The 20,254-nt window shown below is 34.4% G+C and overlaps 1 protein-coding gene, 1 long non-coding RNA gene and 1 pseudogene across 2 annotated transcripts; 2 read left to right on the top strand and 1 right to left on the bottom strand.

The window, feature by feature from the left end:
• Positions 1–6,714: 6,714 nt before the first annotated feature.
• Positions 6,715–8,668, bottom strand: LOC131625902 (uncharacterized). Its single transcript, XR_009290975.1, has 3 exons — positions 8,321–8,668; positions 7,842–7,943; positions 6,715–7,275 (listed from the first exon to the last, which is right to left on the bottom strand). It is a non-coding gene; the product is annotated as an uncharacterized LOC131625902 (long non-coding RNA).
• Positions 8,669–10,958: 2,290 nt separating this feature from the next.
• Positions 10,959–11,900, top strand: LOC131625916 (uncharacterized). The gene has a single exon (XM_058896751.1). It carries the CDS (start codon positions 10,959–10,961, stop codon positions 11,898–11,900), a length of 942 nt encoding a protein of 313 aa, XP_058752734.1.
• Positions 11,901–12,329: 429 nt separating this feature from the next.
• LOC131625901 (uncharacterized) lies at positions 12,330–13,718 on the top strand (annotated as a pseudogene).
• The last annotated feature ends 6,536 nt before the right edge of the window (positions 13,719–20,254 follow it).

Genomic DNA, 20,254 nt, shown 5'->3' with positions numbered 1-20,254 from the left:
CTTTTGATCCGTGTATCATTTCTTGGTGCCGTTTTGGGCGTTGTAAAGCTAATTAAATATCTTATATGAGGAATAGGTGATTGAGCGGTGGCTTGACTTATTTTTAAAATTGATTTAATTGCTTGTAAAATGAAATATTGTGCATATGTGGAATTGTGTGAATATGACCTTATTTCGGGTGATGATGGAAGAATTGTAATTATTATTACTGGGATGATTGTTTTAATAGTTTAATGATTGTGCATGATTTGGTTAATGTAACAATGTGGTGAGGTTGTAATGATATAACGGTGATTTTGACGTTATATGTGGTGTGAATCATATTGATATAATTGTATATGGTGTTGAAACCGAATATATCATTCGATGTTGTTTTGGTGAGTTATTAGTGATGACGTTGTTCATTTTGATCATGTGGTGATTGTTCTGATCGTATGATGATGATTGATTTGTTTTTAATGATGCATGATACATGTACATACTTGTTGGTGATAACTATGTGAGTTATGGTGAGACGATGCGGTGCATCGGATCGGTGATGTTTTAAGTATGTTATATGTGTGCATTCATTCATGTGCATTTGATGATGGATCCCGGTGATGTTTGGATCGTTGGTGGACATATTTCTCATTGTGTGGAAATTGTGTCGGTGGGCCGTATCTCGATGAGGCGTAGATCGGTTAGGTGGATTGATTCCACGGATTATTGGTACCACATGCATAGTGTCAGTCGGTCATATGCATCTTTGTCATAACATGATTAAGTTGATTTTTGTGTTATGTTTGGTGTTGTATTTGTTGTGATAGATGAATGATAATTGAATATCTGAATATATGTCAAATTGGATGAATGATATGTTATGATGTTTTATTGCTTATGATTGCATAACATTGATTAATTGAGAATGAGACTCACCCTTACTTGTTGACATTTTTCAGATTTGAGAAGTAGCGACATTAGTGCTCGGTGAGGATGACTCATAGAGTTTACCCGTTTATGTTGGGTCGTGTCGGTCATGCTCTGATCTGTAACACTGGGGAACGATAGTTATGGAGTTTTATGAAATTAATCTACTTTATTGATGTTGGATTATGATTCCATAGGATGTATTTGATAATGTTTCTTATTCCGCTGTGATAAACATAATTACAATTTGGTGAACCGTTTCCTAATGAAGCATGACTTGACCATGATTGGTTTATTTATTTTATATAATTCTGGCACCCTTGTGTTTTATGTTTTACTCTGATATAATTGTTTTAAAAATTGTCGCGGGGTTTAGAAGGGTGTTACAATAGTGGTATCAGAGCAGGTCGGTCCGTCCGGCCAATTGTCGAGTCAGTTGAGTTGCACGACAGTTGAATACTGTCGGTGTATTATCCCTTGGTACGCGACATGTGAGTGAATCACTGTCGGTACTTGTTTGTTTGTTGCGGGAGTTGGTTTGAAACAAGTGGGGGAGAAGCTTCGCTTCTCAGTTATGTTTCAGTTGTAAGATGATTGATTCAGTAGGCTGTTGTTGGCAACAGTGCAAGCGTTGTTGGAGTTGTTGTTTTTTTTGAATCGAAGGTGACTTGAAATTAGGAAGTTACAATGTATCAGATCTGCTGATGGGCTGCGAAGTTGTCAATTGAGTAGCCTTGCGTCTCGGAAGAGGTTCAGCTGCAGGTTTGCAAAGAGGATTGATGTCGTAATGTTTCAGAAATCGCATTTCGGCGATGGAATGTGTTGCTCAAGTTATAAGAATTTTTGGAAGTGAAGAGATATGATAAGGGGCTGTTTGGAATGTGATCGAGTTGAAGAGAATGAGTTTTGGAGTGAGATTTTCGTAAGCAAAACGCAGGAAAATTGCAGAATAGCTGCAGAGTTTCGAAAATTCATAACTGGAGTTCTGGACATCCGATTTGAGTTCCGTTTGAAGCGTCGGAAAGCTAATGAGATGAACTTTGTTATAAAAATGGTTGCAGCAGCTGTAACATATTTAATTGTGACAGGATATTGTTGGAAAGAGGTGAAGTTGCGGTTACACTTGTTCTTAGAACTAGACTTGTTTGTTGGTACTGCACGGGATGTTAGTGTCATAGTTGAACGAATGGAAGAAATAATCGAAAGGTTTGTCTCTTGGACATGTTGTTAGTATGTAGAAGTTGGTTCAAGGTGATCTTAATGGTAAGAGTGCAAACGTTATTGAAGCAATGTTGTTGCGAACCGGTGAGAGTATGGACTCATGAATTTGTATCAGTCAAGTTTGAGATGTGCGTAGATTATGGACGGTGAATTGATTGAGAATGAGGAATTATTCCAATGTAAATGATAGTGGATGGATTAATTATGTAGATGGTATGTCTTGAGTATAGTTGGATTATAGTCGGGTGATTTTCGTAGTTGGATGAAAAGAAAGGATGTTGGTAGATCTTGGGAGCAAACGAGAGAGATGGAACTTATGTTCATCAATATCAAATTCTGATTTTTGCAATTATGGAGCAGTTGTCAGTAAAAGGGGCATAACTTTTTACTTGTGATTCAGATTGAAGCGATTCTGGACTTTTTGGAAAGCTTACAAAATTTCCTACAGTTTGCATATAAGATTGGTTATTAGGAAGTTTGTAAAGAGGGAGAAAAGTGCGTTTTAACATTTGGGTATGATGCTTACTTTTTCGAAAATTCTGCATATGAGAATTATGAACCAGTCCCATTGAAAGGATGATAACTTTTGCTCGTAACTCGTATATGAGCAATTCTTGATGCTCTGGAATCTACACGAATTTCCCTTCATTTTGGAATATAATTTTGTACTTAGGAGGTCTATATTGGAAGAGAAAATTGTGTTTGAAGTTGGGTGATTCTTGCTGAAAATTGAAAAGGTGAAGAAGAATGTAAAATATTGATAAGTAATGAAACATTGGTATTTGTAAGAATGCGACGGTATAGAGAAATGCATAGAGATGTAATTTATGTAGAATGAGAATGATTATAGTAGCAATGTTATGAGATGGTAATGTTGAAAGGAGAAGGAACTCAAGAGAGATCGCGATAATAATGTTGAGTTATGAATTGAATGAGGCCAAGTGTGAAACTAGGTGGATTATAAAGGTTCTGAGAATAAAAGAAAGACGATTGGTTGGTTAGCGTGGTTGAAATTCTTAACTTGGATGAAAGTTGCAATTGGAGCGAACCGAATCGGATGGTACTTGATGTAGTAATGATTCCCGATGTTAGAAGGATGTTTAATTGATAATTGTGTGGTGCTACGAGCGTGTATAAGAATGTGTATTGGATTTTGAATGTTTTTGTATCATTGGCGAGGTTGGAATTGAGGAAACTAAGAAGACTTTGGCAGGCCTTAGAGAATTGGCAGAACATTATGCATATGGACTTTGGGCACAAGTTGAAGTATGCTGTTGTCGTTGGGTAATGATTATTTATGCCACTGTTATGGTTATCGGCTGTCTATTGGCAAATTGAGGAACTGATCACCCTTAATCTATTGTTGATAGTAGACGGAATCATAATTGATGGATAGATGTGTCATGACAACTAGTATAGTATGTATGTTGAATTGGTTGAAGTCAAGCCGAGCGCTTGAGTATTATTTGATTTATCAATGGTCGTTTTTAAAGAATTATGTGCGTTGTTATACGATGTGTTAGGGGGAGCCTTACGGAGTGAATCCTAGATTGTGCAATCCATTGTGAATTGTGGCCTTTTGGCAAATAAATGCATTGTCTAAATTAAAGGTGAATGCATGTTAATTGTGAATGAGTTCGTTGCAGTTTGGCGTAACTGGTGGGAATGTATGTGGATTATATGTGATAGTATGAGATGAATGCATGAATATATATTGTGAATATGTATGCATTTCAAGAGTGTCTTGAGTTATTTTTGCACGTGAAGCATCATGATGTACATTCTTGTGTTGTGTGATTCTAATGGGAATTCGTCGTAACATCGTGTGCCCATGTGGGGTGTAAGCGATGATTACAAACGATTGTGTGCCTATGTGAGGTGTGAGCAATCGGATTGTGTGCCTATGTGAGGTTTGAGCAATCCATAAACATTATGTGCCCGTGTGGGGTGTGAGCAATGGGTGAACATCATATGCTCGACGGTGAGTTACATTAAGTAACAAACGATGATTCCAAGAAGTTCCTGAATGAACTTGAGATGATTGAGTCGGTATCGCATTGCATGTGCATAGAGTCGTGAGTCTGTCTCTATGATTTGCATTTATCATCTCTGTATTTGTGCATTGATGAATGAACACGAGTATGTATGTTTATGTCGAATGTTCTGAGGTGTTGTCTTACGGATCTAAGTTTGAAGTATTCGGTAACTTCGAGAGCGTAGAATACCTGTTGGAACAGAACTTTCAAAGAGTTAAGTCAAAAATCTTTATTATGTCGGTTTTGGTGATTGAAAGTTGGAGTAAACTTGGCGGAGTGGATACTTTACAAGTAATCAGAGTGCGCAGCGAATGCATGGTGTAGTGCAGTTGTTCATACGTGAGTAAAAGTGATGTTGGTAGGTTGGTTGCGTTGATGTCGTGTTTAAGTTGTGTGTTCTTATGTTGTTGTGTTCTATATCTTAAACTGGAGAATTCCTAAGTTGGTTACTCTTTGTGTTGTGATGTTAAGTTATGAAATGTGTTACTTGAGTGACATGTGTGTTGTTTTCGCCATTGATGTTATGAATTGTTGTATCATACATGGGTTGCCTTTCGGAGATGATAGTTGATTAGTCGGATGGAATAAGTAGTTGGAGTAGTTGAATCGGATAAATTTTCGAGGATGAAAATATTCTAAGTGGGGGAGAGTTGTAATACCCCAAATTCTAAACTAATTATTTTAGCGTGATGCTTAGCTGTATTGATGAATTTTGGTGTATTTTAGAATAATTAGAATAATGAGTGGAATTATTTTAATTAGTAAAATAAAACAATATCAGTGTTAGAGATATTAAGGGCAAGAGTGGTCAATTGTGAAGAGTAGTTGAGGGCAATATGGGAAGACCATATTAGGGGTCTTAGGGGTAAAAAGAGAAAAGAGAAAAGAGGGAATCATTCTGCACGATTAAAGTTTTGAGAAGAGGCAGAAGGAGAGAGCTAGGGCACGAAGAACATGGAGGGATACGTATAGAGAACGCGAAGAGAAATAGAATCCAACAGTGAATCGAGGTAAGGGGGGACTCTTCTAGTTAATTTCTATTATGCGATTGTAGGTAATAGAATAGATTGATATGTGATTCGATTCGATTGAGTATATTGGGATTGGGATTGTTGGATTTGGGGAGATTGATGATATTGCATGAAATTATGATTGGAAAATGTGTTTTAATGATGCTTGATGATGTGTGATAATGTCTACTATGTTTTTATACCTTTATATGATGTTGGGAATGCATTTGGGGTGAAAGGAGTGCGAAATCGCAGGTCTGTCGCAGAATGGCGAATTGCTGAAATCGCAGGTCCGCTGAGCGGAGGGGGTCCGCTGAGCGGAGGTCCCAACATAGTTCGCTTCTGCCTGGTCCCGCTGGTGCTCCGCTGAGCGGACCCTGCTGGGCAGAAAATTTTCCAAACTTAGAAATTGCGTATCTTTTGATCCGTGTATCATTTCTTGGTGCCGTTTTGGGCGTTGTAAAGCTAATTAAATATCTTATATGAGGAATAGGTGATTGAGCGGTGGCTTGACTTATTTTTAAAATTGATTTAATTGCTTGTAAAATGAAATATTGTGCATATGTGGAATTGTGTGAATATGACCTTATTTCGGGTGATGATGGAAGAATTGTAATTATTATTACTGGGATGATTGTTTTAATAGTTTAATGATTGTGCATGATTTGGTTAATGTAACAATGTGGTGAGGTTGTAATGATATAACGGTGATTTTGACGTTATATGTGGTGTGAATCATATTGATATAATTGTATATGGTGTTGAAACCGAATATATCATTCGATGTTGTTTTGGTGAGTTATTAGTGATGACGTTGTTCATTTTGATCATGTGGTGATTGTTCTGATCGTATGATGATGATTGATTTGTTTTTAATGATGCATGATACATGTACATACTTGTTGGTGATAACTATGTGAGTTATGGTGAGACGATGCGGTGCATCGGATCGGTGATGTTTTAAGTATGTTATATGTGTGCATTCATTCATGTGCATTTGATGATGGATCCCGGTGATGTTTGGATCGTTGGTGGACATATTTCCCATTGTGTGGAAATTGTGTCGGTGGGCCGTATCTCGATGAGGCGTAGATCGGTTAGGTGGATTGATTCCACGGATTATTGGTACCACATGCATAGTGTCAGTCGGTCATATGCATCTTTGTCATAACATGATTAAGTTGATTTTTGTGTTATGTTTGGTGTTGTATTTGTTGTGATAGATGAATGATAATTGAATATCTGAATATATGTCAAATTGGATGAATGATATGTTATGATGTTTTATTGCTTATGATTGCATAACATTGATTAATTGAGAATGAGACTCACCCTTACTTGTTGACATTTTTCAGATTTGAGAAGTAGCGACATTAGTGCTCGGTGAGGATGACTCATAGAGTTTACCCGTTTATGTTGGGTCGTGTCGGTCATGCTCTGATCTGTAACACTGGGGAACGATAGTTATGGAGTTTTATGAAATTAATCTACTTTATTGATGTTGGATTATGATTCCATAGGATGTATTTGATAATGTTTCTTATTCCGCTGTGATAAACATAATTACAATTTGGTGAACCGTTTCCTAATGAAGCATGACTTGACCATGATTGGTTTATTTATTTTATATAATTCTGGCACCCTTGTGTTTTATGTTTTACTCTGATATAATTGTTTTAAAAATTGCCGCGGGGTTTAGAAGGGTGTTACAATGAACACCAGTCACCACTGCCAACACAATGAACACCGCAATCTGCACATTGTTCATATAAATTACTTAATATATAAGAAATATATCTTTTAATTCAAATATAGACATGTTTTAGTAATTCACTTACCAAGCACATAAACATAACAATACCTCCCGTTATGAACAAGAATCTTCTACCAAATCGGTCAGCAATACTGACCGAGACAATGACAGATATAAAGCTAACACGGTGTTTGCTATCTGAACCACCTCTTGGAGGACCCCTAAAACCGGAACTATCACCAAAACAAGAATTTTCACCACCAAAACGAGGATTGTCACCATAACGAGAATCCTCACGAGGAGGTGGAGCTGGTCCAAAATTCACTCTCACTTATCTTCCATCCACTAGCTGTACATTTCCAACAAATATTTCCTCAGATATCATATACAATATTTCCAAATCCATTCATGAAATCAAAATTAGAGTAAAACATATTCACATTTCACAATATATATAAACCCAACTATAAGCATCACAACGAATAAGATATGGATAAGGTACTATTGTAATCCTTTCATTACATCACAATTATAGTAAAACATACTCATATTTCACAACATATAAACCTAACTATAAGAGTTACAATGGATAACGTACCATAGTCACATTCTATGAAAATACATGTGCCCAAAATCATAAACACACCGTTCAAAACCATACACCTAATCAATTGGATACCCAAATACAAGTAATTATTACTCAGCAATTCAACTAACTTAAGAAAACATCAATACATAAATAAACCATGGATTATACTCAATTTTGAAGTTTAATATTATAATTTTATATGCTTGTATGAGCCTAAGAGCAATTTGAGTAATAGGGTACAAAACTCATAACTAACAAAGAATGAAACTCTGCAGGCAAAAAAACATAACAATTATCAAACAAATGATGATAGGTAATAAACTCACATAACAACTGAACTGCTGAGCGGCAGTTTCAACTTCAGCAGCAGAAGTCATAGTTACAAAACCAAATCCCCTACTTCTCCCGATAGTCTTATCATAAATCACCTATAAAAAAACACAACAATTTCACAATTAAACACTAGCCCAACTAAATTCAACACAAATCCAATATTATTCATCCAAAAAAGATAACAAATTACAAAGAGAGCCACAAGAAAAGGGTTTGAAACTAGTGTTTAGTGAGAATGAAGGGAGTGAAGAGAAACATGTAGTGGTTTTGGTTCGAAGAGAGGGAAGGGTTGTGGCGATTGTAGAGGTAGACATTGTTAGGAAATGGATAAGGTTGTGAGGAGGGAAATTAGGTTTTTGTTGCGAGGGTTTGGGAAACGGTGCGAGGAGTGTGATATTTATGGAAGGGAAGGGAGCGGTGGGAAAGAAAATAAGAGAGAATTTGTGCTGAACATAATATAGTTTTTGTTGACCTTTGATTCAGAAGACTTGTTGCCCTTGGTTGAGGAACCCCTTTCCATCATCTTTGATCGGAAGGACTTGTTTATAATGATCGGACCAAGGCGCTAGACGGTGGATCTCATGAAGAACGATAATGGATTATAGCTTCTTCTGACAATCGTCGGATTCGTACGGAGTTGGAATAGAGTGTTTGATGACCATTTTTTCCTCTTCTCTACTGTTTTGGGTGGTGGTGCAGACGGTGTTCCGCCATGTTGATGCAGAGTGTGTGAATCGGAGGTGATGTTGGTGTTCCAAGCAGCGCACGAGGCTGAAGAAGAAGATAAAAATGACTTCAGATTTAGGGTTTTTATTTAAAAGGGGAGGAATTTCCCATCGGGCAACTAAAAGTCTGATGTAAAGACACATATATCAAATCAGTTGGTAACTTGCCCGATGTAAAGGCCGGATATAACAAAACTATTTTTATTTACCAAACTGCCACCGTGTTAAATATTTTTTATAAAGGGACTTTTCACATCGGTGCAAATATAGGCCTGATGTGAAATCCTTTATAACAAAATTTCATTTTATTTACCAAACTGCCACCGTGTTATATTGTTGCCTAAATCAAATATTTTTTACATCATTGAAAATAAATGGCTGATGTAAAATTCTTTAAAAAATATTTTTCACATCATATATCTTGAAACCTGATGTAAAATCTTTTAATCAAATGTCTTATTTTTAGTAGTGAAGTTTGAAACTTCGTTGTAATAAACTTTTTCAATCAATATTAAGAAAATTGAGTAGGAACACGTGGAAAGTCAATATTGAGAAACACTTCGTTGGAAACATTGTAAGTCTAAATTCAGACGGTGATATCTCTCTGTTGGATCCTATAGCATAGTAGTTTGTCGTACTATTGCTAAAGATGAAATTAGAACCAGTGAATTTCTTATTGAGTCTATCCACAAGAGATTTAAGTTTGCTACTAAAAATTAATGCAACTGCATTCTTCTCTTGAATACATGATCCATGAGTAGCAATGGCATTTGGACTTTGAAATGCAACCTGCAGGTCCTAGACCAACTAGCACCATTTTTCTTGCACCAGCATTATGTAAAGTCTGCAATTCAACCAAGGGTTATAAAATATAATCATTAATTAATGTATGTAGTGAATGTTTTTTAAAATATAAGATAGTTAAATACCTTAAAGGACAAGCCTTAAATCTTCATTCTCTCTGTGGAACTTCTTCTGTTGATTGGCTTTAAAGACATTTAGTTTCCCATTTATGTATTGCTTATGCTGATGACTCATGTTTTGTTTGTGTTGGTTCTCTATTTTATATTAATGGTTCAAATTCTATTTATTCAAACTATTATTCCATTCTTGACATTGAAGGCAATATAATATGCATCTAGGTAATAGGATATTTATTTGTTGTAAATATGGTGCAAAATAGTCTCGACAAATAGCATTAAAGTGTCATCTTACATATGAAAATATTATTATATATTGTAAAGAAACTAATTTCAATTTCAATTTATAACAGTGTTAGATTTTAATATTTTTTGCTTTTAACTTAGTAGAGAAAAAGCTGTGATTTACCACATCACATATCACACCATTCATTATTTAAATTTGTATTATACTTACACTAATGAGGTACTGTTAGATAAAAGACTGTGTCACAATTTCACTCTCAGAACAAGTTCGCGAGCCTTATAATTAGATCTAAACTTGCAGGTGCAAATATAACTAATTCAAAATTAAATCAAATCTAATTTTATCGATTAAATACATAAAACAAAGATTAGGTAGTTTGCATAGTTAGTAAATGTTACAATGATAAATGAAGTGTGTAAGTGGATGACTATCTCTACATCTTTCTTTAATATAAACATCAACATCACTATAAAGTGTACTGAAAAATTGACGGTGCATTATAAGACCATTTACAATGGTGAGTTGAATTGAAGTCAACATGGGAAAATGGTATGCAATGGTGTGTGTAAATGGGTGTTGAGTGTGTGTTGGAGGAGAGAGATGTTGAGAAAACTCAACACCAAGTAATCTGTCCCAGAAGCTGACGTGGCAGCGTGTGAATGGAGCAAAGCTGGCGCGTGTGGGCCACGCGCTGGAGTGAGAGTGGGATACATCATGCACGCGGAGAGAGAATGGGAAAGGAGATAAGTGCAGCCACGTGGCTGTTTCTGATTGGCTGGCCAGATTTTTATCCATTTAATACTTTGAACTCAATTATTTCGCTGCAAATTATTTTTTTTTTTTTATACCAAAATTCATGATTTTTTTTCTCTATAAATAGAGACTTGGTTCATTTGATTTGGACACAGAAAAAAAAAACCAAGTTTTTCACTATCTTTCTCTATTATTATCTTTCTATTAGTGTTTTTTTTAAGTTAAGTGTCTTTTTTTAGTGAAATGGATCCCAATAATCATTTTAACACTCAAAATTCTGCTAATTTTCCATTTAACCAAAATCCCAACAATTTTCAAAATCCCAACAATTATCAAAATCCCAACTATTATCAAAATCCAAATCAATTTTCCAACCAACATCCTCAAAACATACCTAGTTTTGGTTTTCCACCAAATTTCAACCAGTCATCCTCTGTTCCAAACTTTCAACCATATTATGGATCTATGCCGAGAAATCCATCTCAAACACCCCCGTTTAATGGTTATGTGACAATGGCGAATGCAAATTTTCCAAGTGGTGGTGTACCTGAATTTCCCGAGTTTTCAACACAACTAACTATTGGTGGCATGATAGTTTTTAATGAAGTCGCTCCAAATTCAGAGGATTCAACTCCTAAGAGCAGGAAAACTCAGCAACCAGCATGGAACACTGAACAAAATTTGGTGCTAATTAGTGGGTGGATTAAATTTGGAACAAGCAGTGTTGTCGGGAGAAACCAGAAAGGTGAAACATATTGGGGTAAAATTGCTGAGTATTGTAATGAGCATTGCTCATTCGATCCTCCGCGTGATGGACCTGCATGCCAAAACCGTTTTAATTATATGAACAAAGTGTTGGGTAAATGGATTGGCGCTTATGATGGCACTAAGCGTATGCAAGGAAGTGGTTGGTCGGAGAATGATGTTTTGGCAAAAGCGCAGGAATTATATGCATGTGGGAAGAATGTTAGATTCACTTTAATGGAAGAATGGCACGCTCTCCGTGATCAACCACGTTATGTTAGTCAAGTAGGAGGAAATATTGGCTCAGGAAGTAGTGGATCTAAGAGATCTCGCGAGAGTGATGCATGTGGCTCAAACACTGTAGAATCCAGTGCTCGTCCTATAGGAAGGGAGGCAGCTAAAAAAAAGGGTAAAAAGAAAAGCAAGGATTATGCCTCGGAGGTGGTGGACAAAGAATGGGCTGAATACAAAGAATTCAAGACAAAAGAGCTTGAACGATTGGACAACATAGCCTTGATGCAACAGCAGGCTAACAATATAGCCTTGGGAAAGACTAAAACCAAGAAAATGAAGATGTATCTAAAGCTAACTTCCGAAGAGCATCTAGATGACTGGAAGAACCAGCTGTTGAAAAAGTTAGAGGCAGAACTGTTTGATAATTAATTTCAATGAAGTATTTGTCAGTGTAGTGTTTGCTTTAATTATTGTTGTTTCAATATGTCAGTGTAGTGTTTGCTTTAATTATTGTTGTTTCAATATGTCAGTGTAGTGTTTGCTTTAATTATAGTCGAATCTATATGTCAGTGTAGTGTTTGCTTTAATTATTGTTGTTTCAATATGCCAGTGTAGTGTTTGCTTTAATTATTGTCGAATCTATTCGAATATATTCCTTATCTGATAATTAACTCTATACAATAAATTATTTCGAATCCGTCAGTGGTCCACCACCCAATTCGAATCTATTCCTTATCTGATAATTAACTCTATACAATAAATTATTTCGAATCCGTCAGTGGTCCACCACCCAATTCGAATCTATTCCTTATCTGATAATTAACTCTATACAATAAATTATTTCGAATCCGTCAGTGGTCCACCACCCACATCCATTTATATATAGGGACTCATACATCCATTTATGTACCAATATCCCAAATCCCATCCAATCTACCTCCAATATCACAAAAAAATGGATCCATCACAATATCATTTTGATATCGCAGCCTACAATCAAAATCGTGAAATTGAAGAAAATTATATAGTCAATCGATTTAGAGAGCGTAGAAACAAAATATCGGAAGATAATGCACCTCGTAGTAGAAAATATCTCAATAGAGATCATGCAGCGGCAAACCAAAGACTAATTGACGACTACTTTGCCAATGAGCCTACATATGACGATGCAATGTTTCGTTGTCGGTACCGGATGAAAAAAATGTTTTCCTTCGAATCGTTGGGGACCTTTCAAGTAGTGATAACTACTTCACCCAGCGAGTTGATGCAGCCAATAAATAAGGTATATCACCCTTAGCAAAATGTACCACAGCAATGCGAATGTTAGCATATGGTGTTGCAACAGATGCGGTCGATGAGTACATCAAAATAGGAGGTACTACAGCATTGGAGTGCTTACGTAGATTTTGTAAAGGAATCATACGCTTGTACGAGCAAGTGTATCTGAGAGCACCAACCCAAGATGACCTGCAAAGAATACTGCATGTTAGTGAAATGCGGGGGTTCCCAGGGATGATTGGGAGTATTGACTGCATGCACTGGGAGTGGAAAAATTGTCCTAAAGCATGGGAAGGACAATTTACTAGAGGGGATAAGGGAACCACCACAGTTATTCTTGAAGCAGTTGCATCTCATGACCTATGGATCTGGCATGCCTTTTTTGGATGTCCGGGAACGTTGAACGATATAAACGTTCTAGACCGGTCACCAGTGTTTGATGACGTGGAACAGGGAAAGGCTCCAAGTGTGAATTTCTTTGTGAATCAACGTCCATATAATATGGCATACTATCTAGCTGATGGTATCTACCCTTCTTATCCAACTTTCGTCAAATCGATTAGACTTCCTCAAAGTGAACCCGATAAATTATTTGCAAAATTTCAGGAGGGATGTCGGAAGGACATCGAACGTGCATTTGGAGTGCTCCAAGCTCGATTTAAAATCATCCGTGAACCAGCTCGCTTGTGGGACATAGCTGATTTGGGTATCATCATGAGGTCATGCATCATATTACATAATATGATTGTTGAGGATGAACGAGATTCATATTCTCAACGTTGGACCGATTTTGAGCAATCTGGGGAAAGTGGATCTAGTGCACCACAACCATACTCGACCGAGGTGTTACCCGCTTTTGCAAATCATGTGCGTGCTAGATCAGAGTTCTGTGATCCAAATGTTCATCAAGAATTGCAAGCCGATCTAGTGAAGCACATATGGACAAAGTTTGGAATGTTCCGTGATTGAATTATTTGTATGTTGTATTGCATTTTAAATTATTTGTATCGTACTAATTACGTTACTTGTGTGTTGTATTGCATTTTAAATTATTTGTAACGTACTAATTACGTTAATTGTGTGTTGTATTTTAAATTAATTTAAGATGATTTGTATCGTATCCAATTATTTAAATAAATTTTGTTTTTATTACAAAAAATTAAAAAATAAATTATTAAGTATTTATTATTTTAATTTAATTTTAATCGATAATTGTAATTTTATGTAATCATAAAAATAAAAATAAAATTTAAATAAGAATATGAAAATAAAATGTGGTGGGGTAGGGTGTTGAATGAAAAACCATTGGAGAGGGTAAAAGTTGAATGGGTGTTGAGTTATTAGGTGGAAGAAAGAGAAAATGATGTGGAGTGTTGGGAGTTGAAAAAGTGGGTGTTGAGTTTTTCAACCATTGTAAATGGTCTAAGTAGTCTGCAAAAGACAATGAAATATGCATTAAGTTGGTCTGACAAATGAATAAATTATGGACAAAATAAAATACAATAGCTTTCACACAATCTCTTGGAAAAAAGTATAGATTTTGAATATCACAGTCCTACATATCAGCTACTACCATCACTTGGATAAGTAAAATACTAGGTGTGACAACTACTACTATCACATGCGAGAAAGAGATAATTAAAACCTACGAGCAGTAAGTTATTTTAAACCACTCAATATTTTTACAGTAGTATGCATATAATTTTGCTGATTTTAATTAAGAAACAAGATTAAATAAATAATTACATATACAAATAAGTTGCAATAAAATTTAATATAGAAACCCGCTCAAAATATATTATAGGCATGTTAACAATATAAAGAAAAATAGCCCATAAATGAGTATATATTTAAAAGAATGGACATATTTGTGATATATAGTGAAGCTGATATTTCAGACAAGTCGATTTTATTTAAGCTAATTACTTAAAAAAACTTATATCCATAAACAGATAGAGCTACTATCTATATGATGTAGGAGACTCATGAGAATTGTGGTATTATTATATAGCGTAAAATCAATAATTTTAATTCATATTTAATCTTATTTGAGGGTAATAAATACCTTGAGTGTGAGACCAGATAGTTCGTGCATTTTAATTAATTGTAATATTAGTTATCGAACAATTACTAATAATCATTTTCGTTTCTATTACACTAACGTTTGTATGTATTTTACAAATATTTTATTTTTAATTTGAGAAAATTTTAGACATAAGTATAAAAAAATATCATTTCCAAATCACAATTCATAATTTTTCATTTTGTAATTTGAAATGCAACTGTGAATTTTATTACCAAATTTATCAATTTATTATTGTATTTTAAGAAAACAAACTATATTTCTAAATTTTACAAATTTCTGTAAATTTTATTACTGGAATTCACTATTTTCACGGATCACTATCACCACAATACTTTTTTCATTTTAATCAACAAAATATTTGTAGATATTAAATCTTTTAGTGATATTAATAAATATTTATAGTTATTAGATATATTGGATTTATTGTGGTGGTGATTTTCTACATATTTATGAGATGTTTTGAACAATTTATAGCCTAAACTGTATTATACAATAAAATCTATTATTTCATATTTAATAATTGCATTTAAATAAATTATATACCAATTAGAATTGAAAAATATTCATTTAAGAAGTTTTCACGCGACACTATCACCACAATACCTGTTTTATTTTAATCAAAATATTATAAATATTTATAATTAACATAAACTCACTATTTTCACGGGACACTATCACTACAATAACTTTTTATTTAAACAACAAAATATTTTAAATATTTATAATCATCAGTGATATTTGTAAATATATAGTTATTAGTCATATTTATATTTATAAGACATATTAAATTTATAATGTTGGTGATTTAAAAAATATTTCTTTTTAAATATTTTCAGTTATTAGTGATTTTATAATAACAATTGTATATCACCAACAACCTAGCCTTATTGAATTACCTGACTATTGCATTTCCATGTCTTTTTTTTTTTTTTACATAGCTACTATATATAGATTCATTTCATATATATTATGTTGTTAATTTTAAATTAACATTCCTCATTCGAATTTTTAAATTTCTATAATACATTATTTATCTTAAGATTTGACTTACCTGTGCGAACGCACGAGTCTTCTACTAGTTTATATGTATATAGTTAATTGATTTTTCTTTAAAAACAAAACTTTTAAAAATATTTTATATCAATTAAATAGTAACATCTATTAAAAATTTCTAATAATAATAATTATTTAAGATGTGTATTTTATAATTGATTACTTTAAAAACTAAAATCGTTTTAAAATTTTCAAGAACATGTATAAGTTTATGATGGTTTAAATGCAGAAAATTAATAATTCATACTTTATTATTATTTAACTATAATAAATATTTTTTTAGGCCTTTTTAGCAAACAATCGTGAAATCTTTTGGACCCTTTGTTGTAGTCCACCTTGAACTTTTAAGTTCTCTAACATACAAAAATATTTGAAATTTAAATTTTTTTAAAAGAACTTTGCTAATATATATTTTTAAATGAGAAGAAGTGTGTTTAGATGTGTTAATTGTATTACCAATTGAAAAAACTATATATATATATATATATATATATATATATATATATATATATATATATATATATATATATATATATATATATATATATATATATATATATATATATATATTTATTAATCTAATTTAAAGTTTTATCTCAAGCCTCAAGATGTATTAGGTCAGTTCCATATATAAAATTTAAATTTAATTCATAATTTATATTAAATAAAAAATAATTAATTTAAAATTTTAATCATATAATCCTGATCTAACGATAAAAAATGGGGCAAATTTGTAAGTCCAAGCTTGTGTTTTTGATACATTCTCTATAGACTTATCAAGTCTCTATCAGCAATGGTCCACACTACAGAATTCTAGGAAATCAGTTTTGGCAATGTCCCAGCCACACGCTTGACAACCACCACCATAACACATTATTTAACACACTGTTTAATGATTTTTTTTCCTTAAAAAATCCACTGGCCAAATTTATGCTAAGTTGAAGGAATGGCCTAAAAAGCAGATCTTATCCCTGTGTGTATGAAGAAAAAACCCTCCACATGTGGCCTACGACCAAAACTTCCACACATTAAGGGGCTGCAATGGACATTGATGTTTCAACTAATTAAAATACATGTTCTCATTCAATTGTTAATTGTTATTATGGAAGTTGTACTTCATGATCTATAATTCAAATCTAGCTTCTTTTGGGTACAAATTTATGCTTAGGTATCTTTTAAGGTTTGAGTAAAAGAAAAAGAGGTATCTTAAGGTTATTAAGAGAATAATATTTTAAGTTGGCAACCTCTCCTTCACTAAAATCTTACAACACTAATATTAGATAGAGAACTACTTCTTAAAATTGATAGGAATCAAGAACATACTACAACATTATTATTATAATAATATACACCATCATAATATATATATTTTTCACAATATTTTTATATATTTTGAAAAGATCCATTTGCATAATAGGGAGGCGGTGATGCAATGCACAAGACAACAAAGCAAGAGAGAAGTAAAGCAACAACAGCCCCATAAAATGGTCACAAAAGTTACTCACTTATCTGGAGTGGAACTAGTAATTACTAATGTACAAGTGATATGATAACTATTTTTTGTTACATTATTATTGGTACATTATGATATACATGATATAATGATGAGGGACAATATATGATTATTATTTGTAATAAGTGAATCTTAATGAGAAAATCATTGTTTGTTGTACGTGTAGTACACTGGTTCTGATTCTAGTATCTACAGTAAAAAAGAAAATCATTGTTGAGCGTACATGTTATGAAAAGTGTCTACACAAGCTAGGTAGGTTGTGATTGTCTTAAAAAGTCGTACTACTAGCTAGCTACTAGTACTTGCTTTTTTCTTTTAGTATTAATTTTATAATTAGGCCGACAAATAAATAAATGAGCTCCAATATAAATGGAAATATATTAGAAACTTAGGCTTATTGGACTTTTTTCCTTTCTAATTGGGCTTCCATTCAATTTATTCACAGCCCAACTTTTGTATTATATAATGTACTATGCTAGTTGCTTTGAGGTTAATGAGAAACGAGGGAAAATTCCTCATTTGAATTTCCCCTTCCTGTTCACAACATTCACCTTCTTCATAATGCATTCTCATATTGTAATATGGTATCAGTAGAAAAACCAACTTTCTTGAATCCCTTTCTGATTCATCTTCCGCACCCCATTCTGATTCATCTTCTTCCTTGCATCCCTTTCCTCTTTCTTTCTTATGGCATCTGATTCTGAATCTGAACAATCAGAAGTTCATAAATCACCCAAAACCAAAAATGTCGATCCTACCACCAATCCACGCGATCCCTACTACCTCCATCCTGGCGAAAATCCGGGCGCAACCATTGTCTCTCCTCCCCTTGATGATAACAATTACCATAACTGGAGCAAGTCTATGCGGCGTGCCCTAACCTCCAAGAACAAACTTTCTTTCATCAATGGCAGAATCAAGAAACCTGCCCTAACAGATGACAATTACGAACTCTGGGAACGAGCCAACAGTATGGTACTCTCTTGGATCAACCGCACTCTATCTCCTCACATCGCTCAAAGTACAATCTGTTTCGATTCCGCTTTCGACCTATGGGAGGATCTTCGTGAACGTTTCACACGAGGTAACCATTTTCGGTTTTCCGATCTCCTTCGTGAAATACATTCTGTACAACAAGGAGATCGCACCTTATCTGCATATTTCACTGCATTGAAAATCCTATGGGATGAATTAGAGGATCTTAGACCTACACCTTCTTGTACATGTCTTACTCCCTGCACTTGCGATCTTGCTAAAGCTGTTCGTCAATACAAACACATAGAGTACATCACCTGTTTCTTGAAAGGTCTCAATGACAGTTACCATAACATACGCACCCAAATCCTTCTTCTTGATCCTCTCCCCAGCATTAGCAGAGTTTATTCACTTATAGCCCAACAACAAATCACTCCCTCACCATTACCGCCTGCCACCGTTCTTGCCACCACTGGCCCTAATACCAAACCTAAATCCAAAGGCAATTTCAAACCGGCTATGGTATGCACAAATTGCCAGAAAACAAATCATACCGTTGACAATTGTTACTTCAAACACGGTTTTCCACCAGGCTATCGAAACAACAACCCCAAGAGCAACACTTCAGATTCCAAGACTGCTCCTACCAACAACAAAGACATGGGCATCTCCAGAGAAGACTACAAACATCTAGTGCAGCTTCTTCAACAATCTCGCAAGGACTCCACACAATCTGCACCAGACAAAACCGCCCCTGCTACAGCCCTCATCTCAGGTATTGTACAAAAAGGGAGTATTCTTAATAAACCATCTATGTGGATTTTAGATTCTGGTGCTTCACACCATGTATGCCCGTTTATTCATTGTTTTTCCAACATTATTGCTATAGAACCTATTTCTATACATTTGCCCAATGGCTCTACCTTATATGCTAAATTCTGTGGCACTGTTATATTTGATAATTCTTTCCAATTGCATCATGTTTTCTTCATTCCTGTTTTCAAATTCAGTCTTATATCAATATCTAAACTCTGTAGTTCTTCCAGATACAACATCTCCTTCTTACACAACTCTTGTCAAATCCAGGATGTGTGTACCAAGAAGATGATTGGCCCTGTGACTCAAATGCTTAATCTCTACATTTTGCACAAGACACCTATTGCACATACACATATCAATGCTGCTCCTATACATCACTCTTTTCCTTCTGTTAACAATAGCCATGCCACTCCCAATGATGACTTATGGCACTTTAGATTAGGACATCCCTCTCCTGAGGTCCTTCATCATATGTCTCAACACTTTTCTGCTATTACTTTTCATAAGAATTCTGTTTGTAATGCTTGCCACTTGGCTAAACAATGCAAGTTATCTTTCCCTTTAAGCAATTCTGTTTCAGCCCATTGCTTTGATTTAATACATATGGACATATGGGGTCCTATATCCATACCATCCCTGGATGGTTTTCAATATTTTCTTACTATTGTTGATGACCATTCTAGATATACATGGACTATTCTCATGCATTCCAAATCTGAAGCTCGTACTCACATTAAAAATTTCATAGCATACTGCCATACTCAATTTAAATGTAACATTAAAACCATTAGGACAGACCATGGCTCTGAATTCCTTATGACCTCTTATTTTGCTTCATTAGGTATCCTCCACCAAAAGAGTTGTGTTGAAACACCTCAACAAAACTCTATTGTTGAGAGAAAACATAGACACCTTTTAAATGTGACAAGAGCCCTTCTTTTCCATGCTAAATTACCTAAGTGTTTTTGGTCATATTCCCTTTGTCATGCCACATACCTAATTAATAGACTCACCACTCCTGTTTTACAAAACAGCACACCATACAACATTCTTTTCAAC

This window comes from Vicia villosa, unplaced genomic scaffold (assembly GCF_029867415.1).
Source record: "Vicia villosa cultivar HV-30 ecotype Madison, WI unplaced genomic scaffold, Vvil1.0 ctg.000250F_1_1, whole genome shotgun sequence".
NCBI classification, from domain to species: domain Eukaryota; kingdom Viridiplantae; phylum Streptophyta; class Magnoliopsida; order Fabales; family Fabaceae; genus Vicia; species Vicia villosa.
This window is presented reverse-complemented; position numbering and strand designations above follow the sequence as displayed.